The sequence below is a fragment of the Furipterus horrens genome, unplaced genomic scaffold, assembly GCF_987537825.1.
Source record: "Furipterus horrens unplaced genomic scaffold, mFurHor1.1.pri manual_scaffold_11, whole genome shotgun sequence".
NCBI classification, from domain to species: domain Eukaryota; kingdom Metazoa; phylum Chordata; class Mammalia; order Chiroptera; family Furipteridae; genus Furipterus; species Furipterus horrens.
In genome coordinates this window covers 70,561,548-70,587,538 of record NW_028327181.1, presented here as the reverse complement: position 1 = coordinate 70,587,538, position 25,991 = coordinate 70,561,548, and the positions used below count along the sequence as shown (strand labels likewise).

General features: G+C 44.5%; 1 protein-coding gene across 1 annotated transcript; it reads right to left on the bottom strand.

The window, feature by feature from the left end:
- Nucleotides 1-1,012: 1,012 nt before the first annotated feature.
- On the bottom strand, nucleotides 1,013-18,615 carry CUNH17orf67 (chromosome unknown C17orf67 homolog). The gene is made up of 4 exons (XM_090292347.1): nucleotides 18,519-18,615; nucleotides 17,586-17,686; nucleotides 3,411-3,548; nucleotides 1,013-1,188 (listed from the first exon to the last, which is right to left on the bottom strand). Exons 1-3 carry the CDS (start codon nucleotides 18,571-18,573, stop codon nucleotides 3,432-3,434), a joined length of 273 nt encoding a protein of 90 aa, XP_090148473.1. The 5' UTR covers nucleotides 18,574-18,615; the 3' UTR covers nucleotides 1,013-1,188; nucleotides 3,411-3,431.
- Between the last annotated feature and the right edge of the window lie 7,376 nt (nucleotides 18,616-25,991).

Below are 25,991 nucleotides of genomic sequence, written 5' to 3'. Positions count from 1 at the left end.
CCTCCAGAGAAACACAGCCCTACTGACAGCCTGATTTTAGCCCAGTGCAACCCGTGTTCGATTTCTGACCTCCAGGATGTAAGATAATAAATGTGTGTTGCTTTAAGCTGTTACCTTTCTAATAATTTGTTACAGCCCAGATAGAAAACTGATACACTGTCTAAATTCTGTAAACCTCAGTTTCCCTGCCTATAAAGTGAGAATAATGACCACAGCTACTGCATAGAGTAGGTGCAATGACTAAATTGACTGTATGTAAAAATCCTAGCGCAGGGTTTGGCTCATAGTGCACATAAAGTAAACATGGGTATCATCATTGTTGAGAAATCCCATAACTTTCTCCTGGACAAGCCCCCCCCTCGCTCCCTTGGGACGGACCCTCCCCTGCTGCTCAGGATGTATAAGCATCACTTCTTGCCTTGTTTTTGAAGACACCAGATTCTCCGTAAGACCCTTCCACCTACTTTCCCCTGACCTCCCATTTCTGCTTCTGCTCATCTTGGGTGGTCCAATCTTTGATTCTGTGTGCGGGTTGTAGACAAGTGAGGCCCTAGGGATACAGAAGCTGCCACCCACTTTCCTTGTCAGGAAGACCAGAGTGGGCACCTGGTAGCAAGTCATGGCCATTTCCTGAGCTGGCCTGGACAAATAGCCTCTTTACAAAACAAACCAAAAAATTGCCTCTTGTGAAAAATTGCTGGGTGTTTGTATTTTCACAGTCATTTACTCCAAGAACAGTGAGTTTTCTGATTCTGGATTCAATAAGATAAACAATGGGGGGACCTCTACTTCTCCTCTTGGAGGGAAAGGAAAAGAGACACCGCAGAACACAGGTTGAACACTGATGTTTACTAGAGCAGAAAAGAAGAAGGGAAAAAGTAGGTGCCCCAAACCCTCCACAGCCCCAGGAGGTGCAGGGAGCCTGTCCCCATGGTCTGGAAGTCCAGCTCCATCAGCCCAGGGTAAGATCTCAGGCTGCCTACCCTTCCAACATGGTAGGAAGACAACTGGGGTGGGGGTGGGCGCCGGTCTGTATGTTAAGCACATGCATTTGCTGTCAATGCCCAAGGCATCCTTTGCCAAGGTCACAAGGCCTGAAGACATCCATTTCCGCAGCTGAAAAAAATAAATGAAAGGAGCCTCATCCCGTCTCAGCATTATCCAGGTTGATGCTTGTCAAAGGGCTTTCTGGAAAAGAGGGAGAAAATTATGTTAAGATGATGTTGATTTTAAAAAACAAATAAAAAGGAGCAGGGGAGGGAAGGGGAGGAGGAGAAAGGGGAAACTGAGGAGGAGGAGGAGAGGGAGGAAACAGCCACTGAGTTGTCACTTCCTGCACACATCCTGTGATGTAGGGCAGCACTGTCTCCCATGCCTTGACTTCTTTAAATTTTCACCCAAGGACATTTTTTTATTGCTTTTCCTTTTTTTTTAAGAAAGGAAGGAAGGAAGAGAAAGAAATAGCTATGCAAGAGAGAAGCATCAGTTGGTGGCCTCCTGTATGCGCCCGGACTGGGGACCAAACCCACATCCAGGCACGTGCCCTGACCGGGAATTGAACCTGCAACCCTTTGGTTACAGGGCAACGCTCCAACCAACTGAGCCACACGGGCCAGGGCCCATGCATTGACATTCTTAATGCTCAGAACCACCACATGAGGAAGGAGCTCTCATTATTCTCATTTTACAGATGAGGAGACGGGGGCAGATGGTGGGCAATGTTCCCCAAGTGAAGTCATGATCTGAAAGCTTTCAGACTCCCAATTCCAAGTTGATATGTCCCTCCAGCTTCCTTGTCTTTGTGTAAATGAAGCCGTTTGGAGTGAGGCTTCTGTAGAACCTGTGTTTTCCAGCAGCCACCCCCACCTCACCAGCAAGGCCTATGCTGCCCAGAGGCAAAGGCCTCAGTCGCCCCTTGGAGGGTGCTGCCATGGGGCTCGCTCAACCCCGACACCTGCCCTCTTGCCTGGCCTGCACAATGGTAATAAGGGCCTCCAATCAGGGAGGCATTTACTACGTGCCAGGCTCCATAGGTATCATCATCACCCCAGTTTAGACAGGCAGAAATGGAGACTCAGAGAGGTTAGGCAACTTGCCCAAGGCCACACAGAGAGCTGAACCCAAGTCTGCCCAAACCCGGAGTGTCAGCTCCTAACTACTCCACAGTGCTATTTTCTGAAGAAGCCAAGTGAAGACTCCCAGCGCTGGAAGACCAAGGTCCCTGGTGCAGGGGAGAAGGCAAGTTCTGACCTAGAACAGGCTCCAGAGGCTGGAAGGATGAGAACAGCGATGTCAGTGCCCCCCACCCCTCAAAAGCAGAACTTCTGTGCCCTCTGTGCCCCTCAGAGGGCTGCATGCTCCCTAACGCGAGCGTGCATACACACACACACACACACACACACACACACACACACACACACGAGCCTGCGGTACAGTCCACGTAAAGTGTATGGGACTGGAGTGGTCAGAAGACTGACACCCCAGCCAGCGCCCAGCACGAGTTAGTAGCTTCATCAGGCTCAGTTAGCGCCTCCATAAAACGGGGTTAAAAGGCACGCCCTGAAATGGCACAGGGGTCCCAAGAGGATCAAATGAGAGAATTTATGTGATCGCACCCTGAAAATGACTAAGAGCGACACTCTCAGGGGAGTGTTCCTGTGTTAATTCAGTCGCACAAAAAGACAAGGACATAAAATTTCTCTTCACCAGCGATGGCAAACTGCCCCCTTACACCCTGTCCCGATGTCCGTACAAGTTTCAGAGGAGGAATGACATTCACGAGGCTTAACCTCTGAAGGGACCCGGTACTTTATCTAATAGGATTTGGAAAGGGAGGAGGAGGCGGACTAGACAGACAGCAAGGGAAGAGCAAGCAGCCTCCCCGAGGAGCACAGCCCCAGGGGCAGCGTGCAGGCAGGCTGAGAACGCGGAGCAGTGCTGTTCAGGGGGCTGAAAGGCTAAACCCAGACGGAGAGGGGAAGGGCCAGGCACACTCCCAGCCTGGAGGGCTCTGGGAAGGCAGTAAAGACGTGACGGTGACGTGGTGAGGATTGTGATGGATGTCACTGGCTGAGCCCATGGGTGCTGACCCCACCTGAACCTTCCCAAGCCACAACAAGGCACACTTGTCCAGATTTACATTCCCGAGTGATGCTTTCTAGACAGTAAATATAGTCCCACCCCTCCCCTATTTGGGATCTCTTAGTGAGTCAGGAGGGGCCAGGCTCCCTGGTGTGTCCCCCGGAGGGGCCCTTCTCAGCCTGGCTGCCACCGCTCTCTCCTGGCTTGCTCTTACATCCTGCACCCCGCGACCCCAGTAACCAGCCAACTAGCTGTGTCCCCTCTGGGCCTGAGCACATGCCGCCTACCACTGTCTCCCTAAAACAGAAGGCCTGGGGGAAGGAACATACCGGAGGCTGGTCCTGGGCCCCTTACACAGGATGGACCACGTTCCTGTCACAGTGGGGCTTGCAGTGAGGGTTCAGCCAGTGCTCCAGGAACTGCTCCTCAGCGCGGCGCTCCAGGTGGAGCAGGTGGTGCATGTACTCCTGGCAAAACAAACCCACAGAGAAGAGAGGCTTTTCCATGGTGACAGCCAAGCTGCTGAGGCTTGTGGAGTTGTGGTTCTGAGACAGGACATCACCAGATCAAGGGAGGAGAAACCACCACGCCCACACCTCTCTGTGGCAACTAGTCCAACAGACCTGCTCAGTGGGCGAAATAAAGAAATCTGACAACCCTAAGTGCTGGCAGGGGCGTGTGTCCGTGGGAACTCGTATACACTGCTGATGGGATGTAACGTGGGCCAACCACTTTGGAAAACTATTGGTTGCCTGAGATCCAGAAATCTCACTCCCCATTTACACCCTGACTTACCTGTCATCAGAATCACCCGAAGGGTTTATGAAAACACAGATTGCTGGGCTCCGCCCACAGAGTTTCTCATTCAGTAGATCTGGGGTGGGGCTCCAGAATTTGCATTTCTAGCAAGTTCCAAGCCAATGCTGATGCTGCTGTTCACTTTGAGAACAGAGAAACTCTTACATCAAGAGATGTGTAGAAGGTTGTACATAGCAGCAATAAATCTGTAGTAACAAAACACCAGAACCATGCCAAATACCACTGACAGGAGAATGGATAAATAAATTATAGTAGGGTCATGCCACGAAATATTATACAGCCATGAATATAAATGAACTATAGCTACATAAAACAACATAGGTGAATCTTAGAAACAGCATGTTGAGTAAAAAGAGCAAGTCCAAGAAGACATTTGTACTGTGCACCATTTTTTTTTCATTTTTATAAAATTGAAAACATGCATAACTAATAACATGTTATTTATGGATGCATGCATTTAGGATAAAGTCATATTTTTTAAAAGGCAAGTGATAATTATAAGAAAGTTTAAGTTGCTATACTATTATCAAATAAAATAGACTTTAAAACCTCCCCCATAAAACTTGTTACTCAGGACAGAGGGGCATTTTGTAAAAACAGGCTGGTAGGTCCTCAAAATGTTAAATATTGAGTTACCATATGACCCAGCAATTGTATATACAAGAGAAAACTTATGCCCACAGAAAAATTTGAACACATATGTTCATAGCAGCATTTTTCATCATAGCCAAAAAGTAGATACAACCCAAATGTCCACCATGAATAAATGGGTGAATAAAGTGTGATATGTCCACAAAATGGAATATTATGATCATAAGAAGGAATGAAGTACTGATCCAATCTACAACATGGATAAATCTTGAAAACATTATGCTGAGGGAAGGAAGCCAGCCACAAAGAACCACAGATTGTATGATTCCATTTCTATGAAATGTAGCCGGCCCTACAGGTTGACATGTTCAACACAGAAAAAGCAGCTGGTTGTCTGTTGTTGACCACCTCTGGGACCAGCATCTTTACCTACTCAAGGACCCAAACCAAAACACAGACCATCATCCGTCACCCTCAGACTGTCTTTGAATGTGACATGTTGTGTTCCCACCAGCAGCGAAAGAGAGTCCCCATTGTTCCACATTCGTACCAGGACTTGATGTCATTCTGGATGTAAAGCATTCCAATGGGTGTGTGGTACTATCTCACTGCTGTTTTAATTTGTATTATGATGTGGAGCATCTTTTTTACATGCCTACATGCCAACTGCAGATCCTCTTTCGTGAGGTGTCTGTTTAGGTCCTTTACCAGGGTGAGTTTTTAAAATATTAAAAATAAAAATGGCTTTATTGGTTTTATTTTTATTACAACAGTGATACATATTGCCATTTTGAAATTATGTAAAATAAAGAAGTGAAAAATCCCTCTTCCCTTTTTATCTATATCTTTATCCTATTGCCAACTGATGTTTTAAAAAAAATAAATTAACCTATGTTTCTTCTTTGCTTAAAATACTTGAATGGCTCCTACTGGGCTCAGGGGGAAGTTCTAATTCCTTAACGTGATTTGTGGGACTGTCCATAATCTGGCCTCGCCCACCTCCTGAGCCTCTTCTCTCACCCGCAGCCCACACGAGCTTTGCATGCCACCCCTCCCTGAAGAAGCCATGCCTGCTCTTCTCTCTGAGCTTATGCTCATCTCTCTGCCTGGAACGCCCCTCTGCCTTCTCTTTTAGCTGTCTCACACCTACCTGACTTTTCAGGCCTCAGCTTTGATGTTTCTTCCTCCAGGAAGCCTTCTCAGATTCCTTGTGACCCCAGAGCTCCCTGGACTTCCCCCGGCATAGCCCTGGCCACTCTTGTTTGGCAGTGATTTCTCCCTGAATGTAGGGACTTAACTAGCCCACATCATACATGTTAGTGGGTGGGATCCAATATTAGCATACAAACCTCATGTTTTCACCCCAAAAGAGAGGAGATGGAGACAGGAATGATTTTTAACTTGGAGGATGTACGTTGTTGACATGCTCTTGAAAGAAGTCTGGGTGCTCTAATTATGGGATGCAAACCATTGCAAAGCATGCATGAAACAGATCTGTAGAGACATGTTTAGGTAACCCTAACAAGCAGGCCATTAATCAAGGTGCTTCACCTTGGGAGAGAGTAGTCATATTTGGTATTATCTGTACAAGATTAAGTTATTTTGGTGTGTACAGATGTCATAAATCCTAAATCATGAAAACCTTCCTATGGTGTTGATAAACCTTTAATAAAGACTCCAGTTTAGAGCTTTGCAATTTTAAGTTTCTAGAAAATCCTCTAGGATGTCTGCATTCTATATTAAGTAAAGCTATTTTTAAATTTTTTAATGACTGTGCAAAATAATGAATTAAGAGTTGTCCAATTTTCCTGAATTTTTTTTCTTTTCCCCCAGGACCCATGCAGTTTGAATTTGTTTTGGTTATCATTGTTATTTTGTTTTTTTAACTCATTGACATGTACCCCGAGTCCTGGGCAGGGCGCCTCTGGGGCAGCCAAGATGGAAGGGGATGGGGAGAAGGCTCCTCATGGGACCCAGCAACGATGCCCCAGGGGCTTGCTGGACTCTGTTGTGAGTTTTGGACTGAATCCTGCCCTCTCTTGCCCTCTCTGGGGAGTGTTTGGCCAGAGGAATATTAATTGGAAGGAACAGGAAGGCAATGTGGAGCCTTATAAATGAGAAACAAAGACTTCCGAGCACGTAGCCTTACTTATTTACTTATTCAACTGTTCCTTGTAAGCAGTGCACTGAAGGAACCCATGTTGCTAGGCGGTATGGTAGAAAAGCTAAGGGGTCTGGGTCAGAGTTTGGTTCAAAGCCAGACCCTGACAATACTGCTATACTCCAGCCTCAATTTGTCCATCTGCAAAAATGGGGAACACTTATTCCATTGGGTTGCCAGTATTCAATGAAATGATACAAATCAATTTCTGTGCCAGGCCCTGGCAGGGTAGCTCAGTTGGATAGAGCGCCACCTGTATGCTCCCAGGTCACAAGTTCGATCCCCAGTCAGGGCACATGCAAGCATCAACCAATGAATGGATAAACAAGGGGAACAACAAATGAATGTCTCTGTCTCTCCCCCCACCTTTTCTCTCTCTAAAGTCAATAAATAAATAAGTAACATTTAGAAAGACCTGAGCATGTCTTGAGGTTGTGCATTGAGCCTTTCTCCCATGAACTAGTCCACAGGAAATTTTCAATAAATGCCTACTGAATAAAAGACCAAGCAGAGGGCCTCAACATGTGGTCTGTCCTCCCCCTGGGGGGGGGGGGGGTCCATGAGATCAAACCTATTTTTAGAACAATACTGAAACATCAGTTGCCTTCTGCTTGTGCGCGATGATGGATAAAACCGTTACCCTAGCGGAAGTCAAGGCAGTGGTGCCAACCTAGGAGTTATTGTATCCTTTGCCATCACATACCCACAGGTTAAATAGATAAATAAATATAAAATGTTCTTCAAATGCCAGTTCCACTGAAGAATGCCCCAGTGAACCAAGTTGAAACGGCACAGTCGGACGTGTGCAGTCTGCATAACCAAGAATGATGGTTTTCTGGAGGGAAAGCACGTGGCTGATTGTTGGTGCCTAGGATTGAACCAGCTGTTTTATGTGTGTGTTTGGCAGACATCCTCTCAAAAATGAAGAAAGTAAGCTTGTCACTTCAAGGAAAATCACAAACAGGACTGGTCACAAAATGATAAAATTCAAGCTTCCATGGGCAAATCAGAATTTTAGAAAAGTTGTATTCACTCCCATAAGCCTGACAAATTTTCAATACTTAAAGACTTTTCTGATGTGGTTAGTGATGTTAACAAATGTGACGTCACTGCGGATGTACTGTGTTTATATACCTTTTATAATTATATGCTCGTTTGCATCCTTACTCATTTAATTCTTGTCCTACTCAGTCAACATCCAATTGTCTTTTTGATGATAGTGACCAAGGTATACCTGGTGCTTGGCACATAAGACCTCAATAAAACTCACTGGCAAAATATACAAATGAGTGAATGAATAAATGAATTGACTGTTCTTTCTCCATAATCTTACCAAATCCTCCTTGGAAGGTTTCCCAACATCTGTGTCAATCTGTTCATTATAATGGCCCGGTCCAAATGTACATATGTACTTCACACTCCTAAATAGCAGCTGAAATCATAGTTGCAGAAAAACAACCAAAATGCACACACACATAGAGAGAAAGAAATGAGTACCGGTTTCCATGACATCTCACTATTTATTTTAAATGTTAGGAAAATAAATATGCCACAAAGGCCTACAAGCAATCATTAGTCAAAGATGAAAAGCCAAACTGCAAATCTGCTGAAAACCACAAATTCAACAATTGTGTTGGCTGAGTTAGAAATGACCCGGCATTAATGATAATCTCAAATGTTCCTGGATCAAGAAAGAAGAGCTGGATGGAAAATAAGTTTTAATTTTTTTTTAGATTCCTTTCTTCAAGGGGAAAATATTGACGACAAAACAACAACCAATATCTGTGTTCCATGTGCAGTGCTGGGGGTAATCATGGAAGTAAATAATTTCTCAGTAATTAGAGCAGAAATTGGAAGTGGTCCTTTCTTATGGCAGTGGAGTGTTATAATAATAAAATTAAATACCCACTGGAACCTGATCTAAGCTGAGAATCATCAACTGGACAGTTAATCTATCAAAGAGGGAACTTTTCACAAGAAGGCAAAATCCTTCCAGAGACATTTGCATGGAAGTAAAGGTCCATCAACATTTGAATGAATGATGTTGCTCATTAGTGAAAGCAAAGTAATCACACAGGCAGAAGAGTGGCCTTGAAGTTAACAACACTGGGACACTTGAAGGCTTAGCCCTGAAAGAAGGCGGATCAGTGATGTGCACAATTTACATCTCAGTCACTCCAAACGGGTCTTTGAGAGCACGGGGAACAAAAGGGTAATGGAATTACTACATACATTTGTCAAGGGGCGAAGCATGAAAGCTGAGTTTACAAAGACTACTTACAATAAAGCTCATATGATTTATACTCTCCCAACAAGAACATTCCTTAAAGGAAGGCAGGCCAAAGTGGAAAGCATATTCCCGGGACACACAAGTGCTTACGAAAAACATAATTTTAGCTTGGATGTCATCTTTTTGAAGAACTTCCATGCTTCACCCCAGCAGTTGGCAGATCATTTCTTCCCTAAAATTTGAGACGATTAAGAGAAACTTAATGAATTTAAGGAGGCACTAGGAAAGATTTCTATGAGATGATCTCCAGGTTCTGTGGTAGAGTTATATCTTGTAAAATGTCTCCCTAGGAGACAAGCAAAGAAAGGAACGGAAATGAGTAGATGAAGATTTAGTAAGTGTCAAATATTGTGCCTGGTGCTGGGGACCCAGAAGTGAAAAATATAGTTCATCTGCGCAAGTAGTTTAGAGCAGTCTAGTAAGGGAGACAGAGTCTTTTTCTAAGTCAAAAATAGCAAGCTTGTGCGGTGAGCACGATGCCAGAGGGCTGCTCTAATTCGTGGGGGGGGGGCAGGGGCATTAAAAGCAGAAGAAATGGCACCGAGGCAGGTGCTATAAGAGAAGAACCCAAACACCCATCATTCCAGACAACCTGCCTCTTCTCATAGGTTTCGAATGTTAATGAATAGCCCCAAGCTGTCCATAAAGACACCTACAAGTCATCCTTGGTCCCTATTCCGCCACTCATCCTGCCCCAGAAATGGCCAACTGGTCTCCAATTTGAGTGTCATGCGTAATTGCTAAAATTCGTGTGAGAAATGTCAGGCCATTTTGCTGAGAAATGCAGAGCTTATGAAAAATGTCTATAAAAACATTATTATTCATAATAATTTGCTGAAAATTTCATGACATATAATAAATACACTTTTCTTTTGTAAGCAGTGTTCTTTGATGCAATTTAGCAAAAAATGTATTGCATTAAAATTATTTTATTATAATAATTATTTTAGGAAAAAATAAATCCTTTCCTTCAATATGGCTTTTGAAGTATAATATATGGCACAATATAAAAGCTATGATTATAATTTGAAAAAACACATGGCAACATGAATAACAAGAAGCATGCTAAATATTGCATAAATTTTTGAAAAAAAAGAAAACTTCATAACGTACAAAAAAATGAACACAAATGGCATTCACACTAAAGAGATATATTAATAGATATCAACAGTGAAAAACAGTTTATAAACAAAATGCTAACGCTCTACCGTGAAGCAATGAAAATGTCCTTAGATAAAAGCCTCCTTATCATGCACACTGCATAGAGGTTCAACAATTATTGCAAAGATTAATGAAATTAAAAGAACCATTTAAAATGTAAGTAAAAATTATAACAGAATTAATATGTCAGTATTTAAACAAGCGTAAAAATTCAAAATTTGGATCAACATGAGAAAAATTTATATCAATATATAACATGAGGTACACAAAAAGAGAACAAAACGTAAAATACAAATTATTCCATTGTTATTTACATTAATAGCCATTGAAAAAAGTCGCTGGGAGCAACACTGTCACTTTGGGGAAATTTTGTCAGCATCGCTCACTGCGACGTTGGCCCTCAAAGGGTTAAGGCACTACAGTTGTGCTCCCATCTTAAGGTTTCACCTTAAAACCTCTACTCAAACACTTTCTTAGAGGACAAGAGAATAAATTGCTTTTTTTTAACCTTTTGAAAAACAGTGAGAAGTTCTGGGTAGTTGGAGCATAAATGGCCTCAGAGGAGTGGCAGGAAATGGGACAGAGGTGGCTCCGGCCGATTCGTCTCCCAGGCCAATACTTGGCTTTCATCCTATAAGCAGTGAGGAGCCCTAGAGGTTTTTATTTTGTTATATTTTAAAATAATCTATTGAACTGCTGCTTTTTAAAAAACAAGAAGAATGAGAGCCTTGGCCAGTGTGGCTCAGTTGGCTGGAGCATCGTCCTGTAACCAAGAGGTTGCCAGTTCGATCCCTGATCAGGGCACACATCCGGGGTTGCGGACTGGATCCCCCAGCTGGGGGTCATGCAGGAGGCAACTGATTAGTGTCTCTCTCTCTCTCCCTTCCCCCCTCTCTCTCTAATGAAAATAAAATAAACCTTTGAAAAATTAAAAAAGAATAAAAGAAGAATGAGAGCCGATGTTATTACTAAATGTCAGTCACTGTGCTCAACATTTTGCATGCATTCTCTTACAACAAGCCTATGAGGTGGGTTTTATTACCATATTTCATTTTATAGATGAGAAAACTGAGACTTAGAGGGTTTAAGCAACTTGGCCAGGATGTGACAGCCAGTAAATGGAGAGCTGAGGTTCAGACCTGACAATCTGCTGCCTTGATCTTAACCACTCTCCTGTGTTGTTTTTGTAACAATTATACATATGTTTATTACAAATAAAAACGGAGTCCTGACCAGTGTGGCTCAGTTGGTTGGGCGGCATCACATAAAACAAAACATCACGGGTTCAATTCCTGGTCAGGGTATATGTCTGCCTTGCATGTTTGGTACCGGTTGGGCGTGTGTAAGAGCCAACTGATTGATATTTCTCTCTCACATTGATGTTTCTCTCCCTCTCTCCTTCCCTTCCCCTCACTCTAAAAATAAATCAATAAAATCTTTTTAAATAAATACAGAAAGAAAGAAAAGAAAGAAAGAATAAAGGAGTGTGCTGCATTGAATCGTGTCCCCCTAAAATTCATGTCTACCTAGAACCTGTGAATGTGATCTTACTTTTAAATAGGCCCTTGCAAATGTACGTAATTAAGGTAAGATGAGGTCATACTGGATTAGAATGGGTCTTAAATCCAATGACTGCCCTCCTTAGAAAGAAGTATGGACACAGGGACACACAGGGAAGAAGGCCATGTAAAGACAGCTGCAGAGATTGGAGTGATACAGCTACAAGCCAAGAAATGGCAAAGATTGCCACCAAGCACCAGAAGCTAAGAGAGAAGTTGGGACAGACTCTCCTTCAGAGGCCCTAGAAGGAATCAATCTTGCCAACTCTTTATCTCAAACCTCTAGCCTCCCAAACTGTGAGGGAATAAATTTCTGTTGTTCCCAGCACACTAGCTTGTGGTATTGTGTTATGGCGGCCCTGGGAAACCAGCGTACTGAGTAATAGCACAACCTATGAAGATCAAAGTATAAACTCACCCCAAATCTTATCACTGAGAAAATATGGTCATTATTGTTTGGCACTATGTCTCCATATACATAAAGAGAAAGAGGAGTGAATAAAGTGGGTTTTTATTTTTTAACTATTTCTTTCCATTTTGAAAGCTTTCATGCAACGTTTGATAATATCGAGTACTGGTAAGCATGTGGGGAACTGGGCCTTCTCACACATATTGCTGGTGCGAGTGAGTCCAGGCACTTGGGCAATTTGGTAATTTGGCAATTAGCAGTACCCTCTGATTCAGCAATTCCTTTTCTTATCATCAAACCCAGAAAATTACATGTGTGTGCAAGGATCTTCACTCCCAATGGAAATAACTGTAATCGCCATTGTTCCAGGAAGAACTGAAGGAACCTAATATTGTAATAGGTCTCAGCTGATTGGCGCTGCTGTAATAAAATACCACTGACTGGGAGGCTTGTAAATAACAGAAATTGATTTCTCACAGTTCTGGAGGCTGGGTGTCTGAGACCGGGATGCCCGCATGGTCGGGTGAGGGCCCTCTTTGGGTCGCGGGCTTCTCGTTGTGCCCTCACATAGTGGAAGGGGGGAGGCATCTCTGTGGAGCACTAATCCCATTCACGAGAGCTCTGCCCTCATCACCTCAGCCCCTCCTAGAGGCCTCACCTCCTAAAAATGCCACCTTGGGAGTTAGGATTTCAGCATATGAATTTGCAGGGGTGTGAGGGAGCACAAATATGCAAATCATGGCACCATGCATGTACACTATGCTTCAGTTAAAAATGAGCTGGAATGAAACGTATTGTTGCATGAAAAAAAGCAAGCTGCAGTGGGGACAGAGGGAGTGGACTGACCTCCAGGGCCTTGTAGGCCACTGTAGGACTATGGATTTTATTCAGAGTAAGACAGGAAGTCATTGGAAGGTTCTGAACAGGGGAGTGGGCATCTGGTACTCGTTGTTAAGAACTGACTCCATCTGCTGCTCTGTTGCAAACAGGTGCTGCGGACCCAGAAAGGAAACAGAAGATGGGGTGAGACAGAACTACTCCATCCATTCTAGGGGTGCTGGTGGTGGCAGTGGAGGGTGAGATTTGGGGTCCACGCAACCAGGAGGAGGTGGCACACCAACCGCCACATGGAAGGCAAGGGTGGCAGCTGGTGTGAGGACATGACCAGGAATTCCACTAGGGGCTGGTGGGCCCGAGCTGCCTGTTAAACGTTCCAGTGCAAACTCTCGAGTGGACTCTGGAGCTCAGGGGAGAGGTCAGGCTAGAGACAGGAGTGTGTGACCATCGGCACAGAGGCAATACATACATTCTCGGGACAAGATGAGGTAGAAGACGGAGCTCTGGGACGCTAGATGTTTAAAGGACTGTCAGGAGTTAAGAATCTAGCAAAAGAGATGGAGCAACAGAAACCACAAAGCAAGAGGAGAAGCAGGGAGTGGCTGTGAGGTGTCCTGAGAGAGTGCCCACAGGAAGGGAGATCAGTTGTGTCAAACGAAGCAACCAAGGGCTGGTGCCTGGTCCCCAGGACCACAGCAACAGAGGCTAAGAGGCACCCCGGCAGTTGTCTAGGACAGCATTTCTTAACTTTCGCTGTGTGCCTGGATCACGGGATCTCGTAGAGGGGCAGCGTGGCTTTCAGGGGGTGTGGGGAGGAGTCCAAGGCCCCAGGAAGCCTGGAGGCCGGTCTGGGACCACATTTTAAGTCCCAAGAATTTAGACCCAAACCCTGAAAACCCACATAAGCACAGTCATGACTGAGGAAATGTTCAGGGAAAACTCAGAATATTTTTTCCACCTTCTTCCCTTTAAATACAAACCCAGCCCTTTCCACACAGCCCTGTCTTCATCAGTTTTTCCCCAGGCGATTGTTCCCCCTCCATGAGGATCCTGAGGCTTCCCCATACCCAAGCATGCTCCACAATGTCTTCCAAAGTGGGGAGTCCTGAAGTAGAACCTGAAGTCAACTGACCTGAAACCTAGATGTCCCAGATGGGATGTCCCACGGGAATCCCGGCCTTCCAGAAGTGCCCGTCCCATTCCCGTGACATCGAGACCCTATTCCCCCACATCTCCGAAGGTGTGGGGCCATGTTTCTCCGGAATTTGCCTCATAGCCCATCTCCCCCCACCACAGCTTTCAGATCCGAGTGATTTCCCTCGTCTTTGTCAGCCACCTCCCCCCACACACACACCCCTGCCATCCCTCACTCTTCCAGAGAACCATGAACACAGGTTGCTGGGTCTAGCAGACTTTTTCTAAGGTTTGGAGGGTGCAGAGTATAATAACAGCACAAAGCAGAAAACAGCTTCAAATTCAGAGTCAGGTATTGCCATAAAATAACTGCATAATCTACTTCCTTTCACAGGAAATGTCTCTGAGCCCCTATCCTCCCACCTGCCTCTCTCTCTCTCCCCACCCCGACCCCTCTTCAGACCCCCGCCACTGCACCTTTCATCCTCTTCCTCCCCAGCTGCTTTCATACCTCCAAAACCCCTCCTGCTTTCTTCCCCAGAGCATGACTCCTTCTTGGTCTCTCTCCTCATCCCCGCTGGGGCCTTCCCTTCCTCCAGCAAGGTGCCAACAAGGTGCTCACACTCTGATGGGTGCAAGCCAGGGCAAACCAATAGCATTCTGCCCCTCCCGCCACACAGTCAGAAAAGAACACCGGTTGCAGTGAAATCAGCAACATAAATCTCATCGAAACAGTCCTAGCCCTGAACCTGCTTCCAAAAAGCCTGTAATTCCCCAGAAGCCAACATCTGCCAGTATTTAAGCCAAGTGTCAAAATAAGCAACGTTGCTTAATAGACACATGTGGGCAGAGACCACTGCAAATCTTCACTCTTGTTTTCATCTTGAACTCTCAATACCTCCCCAAAGCACATTCATTCCCCCTCATTAGTGGCCCCCCTCCCTCAAAAAGGGTCTTGTTTTGCACAGTCCCTCAGAGGGGAAAAGCAAAATGCAATAACCCAACTCAGTCATCTCTTGGTAATTTCAGCTTGGTGAGCACGCGCGTCTCTGGGCTCAGCTCCCAAGGGCACACGCAGTCCCCAGAGATCACTCCCTCTGCTTGTCGCCAGCCCACCTGTCTGTCTCCTAGGCACCATGGCAAGGAGGTGCAATAGCGCGTCCAAATATGTCATCTTCCATTTACCATGTGTGGGTATCTGAAGGCCAGCGTTTCAGAGGCTGCTTCCTGTAAACCGGCTCTTGATCACATCATTCCCTGCTTAATGGCCTTGGACAGACAGCTCCCACGGAGTGCAGAGTGAAAGTCAGCTCCGCTGTGACAGCCAGGGCCTTCCCATCCACGTAGCCACATACTCAAGCCAAGGTCAGAAGTGGAAGACAGGGGAAGTCCGGGGCTGCAGGTAGAACTGCCACATGGGCTCACGTCCTATGGCACAGGGACCGAGGAGTCAGGGGTCTGAGGCCCTTTGATTCATGGGGAACCACACCTCCCCGCCTTCACCAGTTAGAGCACCCAGAGACCCCTGAGCCAGGCATCTTGCCCACACCCATGCCACCCGCCTCCTGACCCTCTGCCCCTGTACTTGGCCCCACGCTCTCTTGGTTCCCCCTAAACCTCCCCGAATTCCTTCACAGCTCCTTCAGGTTCCTCTCCCTCTGCCCACCTCTGAGCATTGGTGTCCCCAGACGTCAGTCTGGATGTTCTTCTCTTCTTACTACTCCATAGACTGTCGGTGAAAAGTCCCAATCTGCACCCCTCCCCTTGAAAAATCCACCAGTTGTCCTCTACTGAACACAAGACAAAGTCCAAAGCACTCCAATCGTCCTGACCTTGCCCCTACCCACCTCCCAGTGCCCCTCCTCCCTGTGCTTAGATATTCTGAGCCACCTCTGATTTCTTCTACCAAAGGAAACAAAGCTGAGTCCACCCTTCACAGCCTGAAGGCCTTGACTGGTTTCTAAACCACTTTGTACAATCATAATTAGCTGAGTTCTCTGTTCCTGCCACCAAACTCTGAGCAGAACCCAGGCAACTCCCTGCAGCCTCTGTACCTCGCCTGGTCCCTGGTACTTAATACTCAACGGAGTGGCTGCTGTTTGCTAAGTACCATTCTGAATGCCTTACTATGAATTACTTTATATTAACCTCATAAAGTAGTTGTTTTACATTGTTATTTATCACTATTATTATATTATGATAATAATGTAAGTAATAATATTTATTGTTACCCCCGTCTTACAGATGAGGGTCCTGAGGGGCAGAAATGTGAGGAAACTTCCCCAAGGTTACAGTTACAATAGGGGGAGATTCAAACCCAGACAGTCTGCATTCTTCATCACTGTGACACACCATCTCAATGAAAGCCTATTAAGTGAACTAATCCAATTATTCAGGTGATTCTTCAGGGAATGAACATAAACGCTGTTACAGAGACCCTAGACCTCAGCAAGGAGACACATGAAATGCGGGGGAGCCCGGAGCCCCGCTGCAGTGGGCACAGGGTGAGAGACCAGACTGGCCACAGGGACGGCTTCCCAGACAGGCTAACGTGACCTGGGTCGCTGCGCCTACCCTCCCCTGGGTGGGACGCAAATAACGGGAATGCCATTGTTCCCACCACGCGAGGGGAGGACAAGCCAGGCGAGAAGTGGCCTGGAGCCAGTGCGGCAGGTTCTAGTATCACCCACCAGGAGTCACCAGATGGAGGCAGGGGAGGGTCTGCACACACCACAATCCCCCAGGGCAGAGCTGAGGCCAAAGACCAAAATAAGAGGCACCAGGTAAGGGTAGAACCCCACAGGCAGCTGGGGGAGAAATTCTGCCCGCCCAGAAAGGGTGTTGTTGACCAAGGAAGCTGGTCTAGCCTGCCCAGCGCCCCAGGGGAAGAGAGAGAAGGTGGGGTTGGCACCAGCTCCAGGACATAGCTCCCCAGCACCCCGTTCAGGGGTGACACTCAGCAGACGACACAGAATCCTGGGGCAGCACCACGAGTGCCACTGTTTGCATTTTAAATACTGTGTGAACAGTAGGTGACGGAACCTGCCCTTCCAGAGGAGTTGGGGAGTCAGTGAAAGGCTGAGCTCCCCTGACGCCTGAGTCTCTAACACAGTGGGTCTCAACCTTCCTAATGCCGCGACCCTTTAATGCAGTTCCTCATGTTGTGGTGACCCCCAACCATAAAATTATTTTCGTTGCTACTTCATAACTGTAATTTTGCTACTGTTATGAATCGTAATGTAAATATCTGATATGCAGAATGTTTTTTCATTGTTACAAAATGAACATAATTAAAGCATAGTGATGAATCACAAAAACAATATGTAATTATATATGTGTTTTCCGATGGTCTTAGGCGACCCTGTGAAAGGGTTGTTTGACCCTCTAAGGGGTTGTGACCCACAGGTTGAGAACCACTGCTTTAACACAGCCTCAATCCTGCAGCCACGGCTGGGCTGGGACCAGCACTCAGTGTGGTCTCCTGTGGAAGCAACATCCAGGGACCGCACTTTCCCTTTAAACAGCCCGGGACCCAGCACTCACCCGCATGGGCTCATCCCGGAACCCAGGTTTGCTCGGCCTGTCCTGGCGCCTGGACCGCAGGAGCTGTTTGGCCTGCTTTTCCGTCACAATCGGGGAGGCCCCTGAAAAAGTCAGGACAGGGCCTTAGGGACTCTCGGGACACAGGAGGTCACAGTGCAAGGCAAGTGATTAGCAAGTTCAATTTCAGACAAAACACAAAAGTTCTTTCATGGGGACCTGTCCCAGAGGATGTGGCATTCCAGACGGCTTGGAGAGGAATTCTAAATTGTTTCTAATATGGTCCCCTCAGAACCAGTCTGCGCAGCTTAAACGTGTTTACCTATTGCAATGGCCCCTTCCTTCGTAAATGGGTGTTAACTCAATGTTTTTTCAAATCATATTCTCTTCAGTTCTCTGGTCAATGTGTTTCCCACCCCTTAGGTTTGCTTTGTGGGATTTTTTTAAATCCCCGGTACATCAGAACAGGTTAAAGTTGTTATTGGGAGATACTCCCTGACAACAAGATTATGTTAAGCTTGATCATCACACATTTTTCTCAAAGTAGATATTACAATAATAACATTATATTACATTTTGATAGTCCCATATAAACTCTAAAAGATACCATCAAATATGTCTACCAAATTTTGACAATCTCATATGAACTCTAGAAGAAGGTATAGCTGAAGATTCATCAGCACTTTTGAGAGTTAGTGTTCATATACATTGAAATATTAAATAAAAAGAATTTATCCCTAATGGTAGCAATTCTAGGAGCTTGCTCTTAGAAAAAAAATTATTGATTATACATTATACATTTAAATGGACTTATACAAATAACATACATCTTACTTGAAATGAGAAAGAAAAAAACACTTTAAAAAGATCAATAGACTTATTTCAGCTCAGCACGTGTGCCTAGGCAGAGGCTGCGTCTCTGGAGTTAATGCTCACCTGAAAAGAAAGTCAGCAAGGTGAGACAGAGCACAAGCACGAGGAGTGTCCTCATCCTGCCTCGGTTCCTCTCTCTGCTCGCTGCAAAATGAAGCGCCCCCTCAGTGAGCCAGCCTCCTTGAAGGAAGCCACGTCCAGCCCACGGCTTGTTTATGCTTTGGCTACCGGCACTTACGGTATGATGCTAAGTACATCTGACTCTGAGTTTTTAACATGACCACGAAAATATTTTCCTCTGAATTCCTATAAATGTTCCCCCTGGGGCAGGAAGGTATCCCTCTCTTAGGACAAGCAGAACTTGAATTTGAGAAAGCAACATGTGCAATGTATGTCACTTAAACAGATATCTTTATACATCACCCAATAGTTTGAATTTTCATCTATAGCTTCAGTGTAGTGCCTACTGTTTCACTGAGAGTTAATCACCTCTTACATTTGCATATTTTATGACCTTTTTCTAAATCCCATTCACCAGTCTAAATTGACTTTCCCAATAAATTCAGGGGCAGGCAGGGAAATTAGCAAGGGGCATAAAGAGGATGAAAAAGCATTTTTTGGCTGACTTTAGAGACAGAAAAGAGGTGAGGCCAGGGTTCCTGTCCTGGCCTCACCTCTTTCTAGCAACATAACCTTCCGTAAGTCACTTACCTCTTCTGAACTTCAGTTTCCTCTCCTGTAGAAAGGAGATAACAGTACCTATCCTGTGGGGTGTGATTAGAATGAGGGATGAGGGATGAACTGCATGGAGCTAGTACCACTCAGCAGTTTTCACCTCCATTTCACAAGAGGTGAGATTCAGACAGGTGAAATCATGTCCAAGCTCACACAACATGGATGCAAAGAAGAGCCAAGTTCTCTTGTCTCTAAAGTCGAGTGCTCTTGCTCTTCCTAGTAAGCCCAAAAGGGCCTCGTGCAGTATGCTGTCATAAGACTATAAGCAGCCTTACTCCACACTTGTTGTTTTTACCAAGACAATAAACTATCAGTAAGCTGATGTCCTTTTAAGTTTAAACCACCTACCAATATCGCACAAAGGGATTGTTAAGTGTATTATAAAAATATGCCTGGAAGGTATGTGGCATAAAATTCTCAATTCAGAGAAATGATCCGATGTTTCTGTGCTTCCTTTGCAAGCTCAGAAGAAAACAATACTCTATCTGTCGTTGTCTGGGTTTATGCTAATGCTTTGTAACTGATACTAATCCTAAATGTTCTGTCCGCTCTGTTGGTATAAAGATACTCTGAAGGGCTTGTAAGCAAGAAAAAAAATCATACATTGTTAGCAAAGTTGCCTCGTGTGTTAGTTTGCCGAAAATTAGATGACTGGCTTTATGTATTCTGTCGCTATTAACATCCTTCTGTGTTCATACAGTTTTCAATAACCAAAGAATTTTAGGGGCATTATTTTAGAAACATGTATTTGTCACATTAAACACTCTGGCTTTTTTAGGTACATTGTCAACTTGTTCATTTCTTTTGCTCTTTGTGATTGGATCAAACACTAACTATTGTTTTTGTTATATCAAATAAACATCTTTTGTGGACCAGGAAAAAAAAGAAAAACAAACTTAGACCTAGCTAGAAATTTCTAGTATCCAATGTAATTTTACTATAAAGTATTTCTTAAGTTCACTAACTTTTGTCTATATCGACTCTTCCAATAAAAGCATAATGCGAGCCACAGATGCAAGGCATGCATGTAGTTTATGCTTTTCTAGTAGCCACATTTCTGAAAATTCAAAATCAGGTGAAACCTTTTTCTATTATATTTTATTTCACATAAAGTATCCAAATATTATTATTTCAGCATGTAATTAAGATAAACAAATTATTAATGAGATATTTTACACTCTTCTTTTTTGTACCAAGTCTTCAAAACCTGGTGTGTATTTTACACTTACATTTCAAGGACTCAGTAGCCACATGTGGCTTGTTGATACCTTACTGACCAGCATAGGTCTGGATCCTTCCATCTCTGCTGCCACCACCCAAGTCTAGGCTGCTGTTACCTCTCACCCAGCTTTCTGTACCAGGTTCCCAAATGGTCTCCCTGCTTCCCTTCCTGATCACTTCAATCCATTCTCCATGCAATAGCAATGATGATCTTCTGAAAATAGAAATATAATATATCAATTGGAGTCCTCGCTGGTGTGGCTTATTGGATTGAGTGCCAACCGATGAACCAAAGGGTCTCTGGTTCAATTCCCAGTCAGGGCACATGCCTGGGTTATGGGCCAGATCTCAGCTGGGGGTGTGCGAGAGGCAACCACATATTAATGTTTCTCCCCCTCTCTTTCTCCTTCCCTTCTCCTCTCTCTAAAAATAAATAAAATCTTTTTAAAAAATAAAATAAAAGTCATGAAGTGTGCAGTAATCAATTTAAAGTATATCTATTTATATAAATTGGACCCATCACTTCTCTGCTTAAGAATCCTTCTTCACTTTGTAACCTATATGAATGCCTATTTGCTATGCTGTACACCTAAAACTAGTACAAAAAAAGTGTTAAATGTGAACTATGATTGAAAAATAAAGTAAATTTAAAAAGAAAAAGAAAAATCTTATATATTTTAAAAATAATAAAAGTTATCAATTGTTTATTTTTGGAATTTTCCATTTAATATCTTTGGACTGCTATTGACCGTAGGTGACAAACCTCGGAAAGCAACGCTGCCTCCAGAGAGGGGGCAATATTGCACTAATATCGGGAGTAGACCTAATGAGGGCAACATCAACCAAGTGTGGTCAACTGTAAAAATGCCCCTCAGCTGGGTCCCTGGGGATATTGTCCCCAAAGGGGGGACTATAGGAAAGCCGAAAAAGCAAACTCACCTTGTTGTGAATGTCACTCTGGAGGGGAGAAGTCTCTTCTACCGCCTACCCTTGTTCTCAGGAAAAGCAGAACCCGTACCCAGTAGGTGAGTCAGCGGGACTCGCAGTAGAAGACGCAATTCCCAAAAAATCCACAAGGTGGCAGAGTAAAGAGCAGAACCAGGGACAACCAAGGTCAACAGAAAGAAACTCAAGGCCACCAAGGTTAACTACCCTAGAAGAGGCCAGGAACCCACGGGACGTAGGGAAAGGTGATGCGGCCGTGCCTAAGACTATTTTCCTATGATTTTAATTGAGTTGAAGGTCTTCATCAGATACTGAGGCCTAGGAGAGCTGCATTATCAATTTGATATTTGAGACAATATAAGGGGAGAATGCTGCCATCCACATTTATGGAGCCCTAACATAACTAATATTTTCACTTGCATGGGGTTCCCATCTTAAAGAAGGAATTCTCAAACTGCAGCGATGTTTAAGGATCTGCAATAAAGCTGACATCACCAAGCTCTTGACATTGTCATACTAAATACTGTTTCAAAAGGGTAAGGTATGATTTCAAATTCTGCAAGCTAAAGAAACTTCAAGGACAAGACAACATCTTTTTCAACTATAGGAAGATGTTGAATCTATCTCAAGAGATTTATAATGTGTCCACATCCTTTAGGTCCAGAGTCTATCAAACAAATTTAACATCCCTTTATAGTTGTTTTTATCTTTTTTTATTGTCTATCTCTCCCACTAGCCTATAAACTCTATGTTTTTACAATGTACATATAATTCTTTTATTAATTTTTTAACAGTAACTCCATAAATTGCACATGCACACATACACACATTAACGTACAAGCATATTGCACCGGCAGCTGTTAGATTTGGGCAACTGGGGTAGATTGAACTAATAGCATCAATTCTTTACCATCACCACTGCATATCCAAGCTCTTTGTCATGTGACTTTCCCACCTTGCCCCTTGATCTTGGGCTCCACCAACTGACTTGCTTTGGCCAATGGGATGGTAGCAGATATGACACAAATGGGTATGAAGTGTGTTTGTGCAGTTAGATGTGCCCTCGTGCATTTCTGCCACTGCTACCAAAAAGCCTCCCCAGACACCTATCGCCCCTTCAAGCCAAGTCTCAGAATTAACTCACATGGAGAACACCTGAGCAAGGAACCAAGTGTCCACATTGTGCAGCTTACAGTACAGGCACTCAAGCCAGCCCAGCCTAGCTGAGCGGACCCCAGTTATCACAGCCTGAAGCAGTGCGTCCATGAACCTGAAGATCCTGGGGATTAAAGCATCGTTACTTTAAGTCACTGAGTCTAGGAGTGGTTTGTTACACAGCCTGACTCTGACAACAGCTAACTGACACAGGGTGTCCGTTGGCATGGTCAGTGTGTCCAAATCTGGGGCTATGGGGTCTAAGTTAATCACAGGGTCCTGACAGAAGCTTCCTTCAAAAGTGAGTAACTATCTACCATGCAGGTCATGTGTTATAATGGTCAGGATGGTGGGCTACAGTCATCAATAGACCTGGGCTCGCCTGAATCCCAGCTCTGAAACTTATCACCTGTGTTACACCGAAGCTGTGACAGTGGGCAAACTGTCCAAATCACTGTTTCCTCACTTATTAAAAAAATGATAATTATAATAAAACTTACCTCTTAAGGTATTTTCAGACTTAAAAGAGAAAGCATGCGTAAAATATTTAACAGAGTTAAAGATCTAATACTTGGAAGCCACTGTTGCTGTTATTAGTATTCCTTCTTCTCTTTGTGAAATCGCCCTTTTTTATATGCATACCCTCCATTCTCAGACACATCATAGAAAATCTGTATCTTTTGAATGACCAAATGATAGAGAGATTAATCAAATACATAGTAAGATATAAAATTTCACATGTTGCTGAAATAAAAATACATCTTTATTTGAAAAGAAAATATAGCCCCTTCTAAATATGAGTTGATTTCCCCCTTCTGTGTCCACACCCCATGCCCTTGGGTTCCCTTTCCCTTTTCAGGCGCTCAGTACGCTACACAAACACACGCCTTCCTGTTTGGAGCAGCAATACAATGGCAAGATGGTTTGGCCTAGCACAGGGGCGTTTCCGGCCTTAGGCATGCTTCCCCAGAGAGGCTGTCCTTTCTGCTCTGGGCCGGGACATTAGCTTACGTCTGCCCAGCAGGGAAGGAGAGCCAAGGTCAGCATCAGGTTCCTGAGGGCTGGAGCCAGACTTCTCTCCAACCTAAACAGGGATGGCAGGAGCACTGGCAAAGGCGCAGAGCTGTACGCTGGCACAAATAAACACACGGGGGGACGAGGGGCGGGACATGGACGGAACACTTTGTGAAACCACGTCAAGGCTACCGTCGTGTTGCATTTCATTCAGGAAAAGTGCGAGGCCTCGAAGTGGGAGAGAAAAGCTCTGGTTCTTCAGGGGAGAAATACTGAGGTACATGTTTTTTTCCCTGTGGGATCTCAGGTAAGATAAGCTTCAGAGAGCTTGAGAGACACTGGAGCGATGGTTCTCAAACCTTAAGGTGCATCAGTCACCAGGCAGTTCCCAAGCCTCAGAGAAAGCCTTCAAAGGGGAAGACAAAGACAAAAATAAAAACAAAGGGAAAAGCAAACTGGGGCAGAGATGATGCTCACTGAGATGGCAAACAACAATGACAATGAACTAGCAATATCCTCTGAGAGATGGGAGAATTTTTTTTGCTCTCACAACACGTGAACAGAATGCTGTAAAATGGAATATTCAGAAAATAAGTCAACAAAAATGCTTTTTAGAAATTAAAAGGCATACATTAAAAATTCCATAGAAAGATTTGAGGTTAGAGCTATGGAAATTTTTTGAGAAAAATAGAGTAAAAATGAGAACAAGAGAGTTGGTTTTTTTTTAAAAAAGAAAAATATTTTAAAAGAGAACATTTATCCAAATGAATTAAAAACTTATGTCCACACAAAAATCTGCACACAGATGTCTACAGCAGTTTTATTCATAATTGCCAAAACTTAGAAGCAACCAAGATGTCCTTTAGTAAGTGAAAGGATAAATAGACAATCCAAACAATGGAATATTACTTAGTAATAAAAAAATTGAGCTATCAAGTCATGAAAACATATAGCAGAAGGTTAAACGCATAATACCAAGCGAAAGAAGCAAATCTGAGAAGGCTGCATACAGTGTGATTCCAACTATACAATATTCTGGAAAAGACAAAACTATTGAGACAGTGAAAAGATCAGTGGTTGCCAGGGTTTAGAGGGGAGGGAAGGATGAATAGCTGAAGAACAGAGGATTTTTAGGGCAGTGAAACTATTCTGTATAACCCTGTAATGATGAATACATGCAATTACACATTTGTCCAAATCCAGAGAGTGCACAACACCAGATGTGAACCCTAACGTAAACTATGGACTTTGGGTGATGATGGTGTCGATGAAGGTTCATCGTGGGGAGGCTGTGCATGTGTGAGGACAAGGGATATATAGAAACTCTGTACTTCCCACTCCATTTTGTTGTGAACCTAAACCTGCTGTAAAAATAAAGTCTATTTTTAAAAGAGGGAGAAGTAGAGAAGACTGTCTGGGTCTGACATGCAAACAACAGAAGTATCAAGAAAGAGAACACAGATAATAGAGGAGAGGAAATCAACAAAGTAATTCCAGAACTGAACACGATCTCCTGGGCTGAAAGGACCCAGCAAACCTGGCCAAACAGGTGAGGGCAGACTCACACCCGGGCTCACCTCTCTGATCTTTCAGAACACTGGAGAAAAAGAAAAGATTCTACAAGCTTCCAGGAAGCAAAAACCAGTCCCTTTCAAGGGATCAGGAATAAGAATAACCTCAGACATCTCTGCAGCAACATTAAGAGCAAGCAGAAACGAAGCGATGTGTTCAATGCTGTGAAGGCTATTTCCGACCTAGAATTCCGTGCCAGATAAACAGTCAAGTGTGGAGGGTGAAATAAAGAAATTTATAGACAGGCAGGGACTCAAACTCATGCCTCCCATGCACCCTCACTCTAAAAGTTACTGACGGATGTGCTTCACAAAAAACAGAGGAGTCACCAAGAAAGGGGAAGTCATGAGACCTAGGAAACAGAAGATGCAAACAGGATAGGGGTGAAGGGATCTCCCAGGATGACCACTGTGCCCCGACGCGGAGGGCAGGTGGGCCAGATCAGCACAAGGTGCCATCGGCACCATGAGGTGCTGACCCACTGAGCACAGCCTGTCTGGGTCAGCCTGGGACAGATTACACTGTTTATCTTGATGACCATTAGCTGGTAAGGCTTCACTTCCCTAACCCCTGAATCAGCGGAAGAGACTCATTCCTCCCTCTGAAGTGTGCCATGGCGACCTTTTTCTAAGAACTTGAGGGAGGTCCTAATGAGCTAAGGAAGCAAAATAGAAAGCAATTCTTCTCCCAGCCATGTTTTTGCCTGAGGTTCCAACACTACAGCCCTGCCCACTTGTCCTCACTATGATTAGCAATCTTTCCAGGCCTGCGCCCACTGATTTCCCCAGGGGGTTCTTCTTGGAGGGAGTGGGGCCAGGGCAGGGGGGGATGCTGGCTCCAGACTCTGCCCCATTCCGCACTCTGCTTATCCCTCCAGAGAGCCTTGGCATATGA

Bases quoted from the DNA above. Each gene is read 5' to 3' on its own strand.
- CUNH17orf67 (XM_090292347.1), bottom strand. From the start codon at position 18,573: ATGAGGACACTCCTCGTGCTTGTGCTCTGTCTCACCTTGCTGACTTTC. The intron at 17,687-18,518 runs GTGAGCATTAAC...TGACTTTTTCAG, and splicing joins CTTGCTGACTTTCTTTTCAG to GGGCCTCCCCGATTGTGACG. The intron at 3,549-17,585 runs GTGAGTGCTGGG...TTGTTTTGCCAG, and splicing joins TCCGGGATGAGCCCATGCGG to GAGTACATGCACCACCTGCT.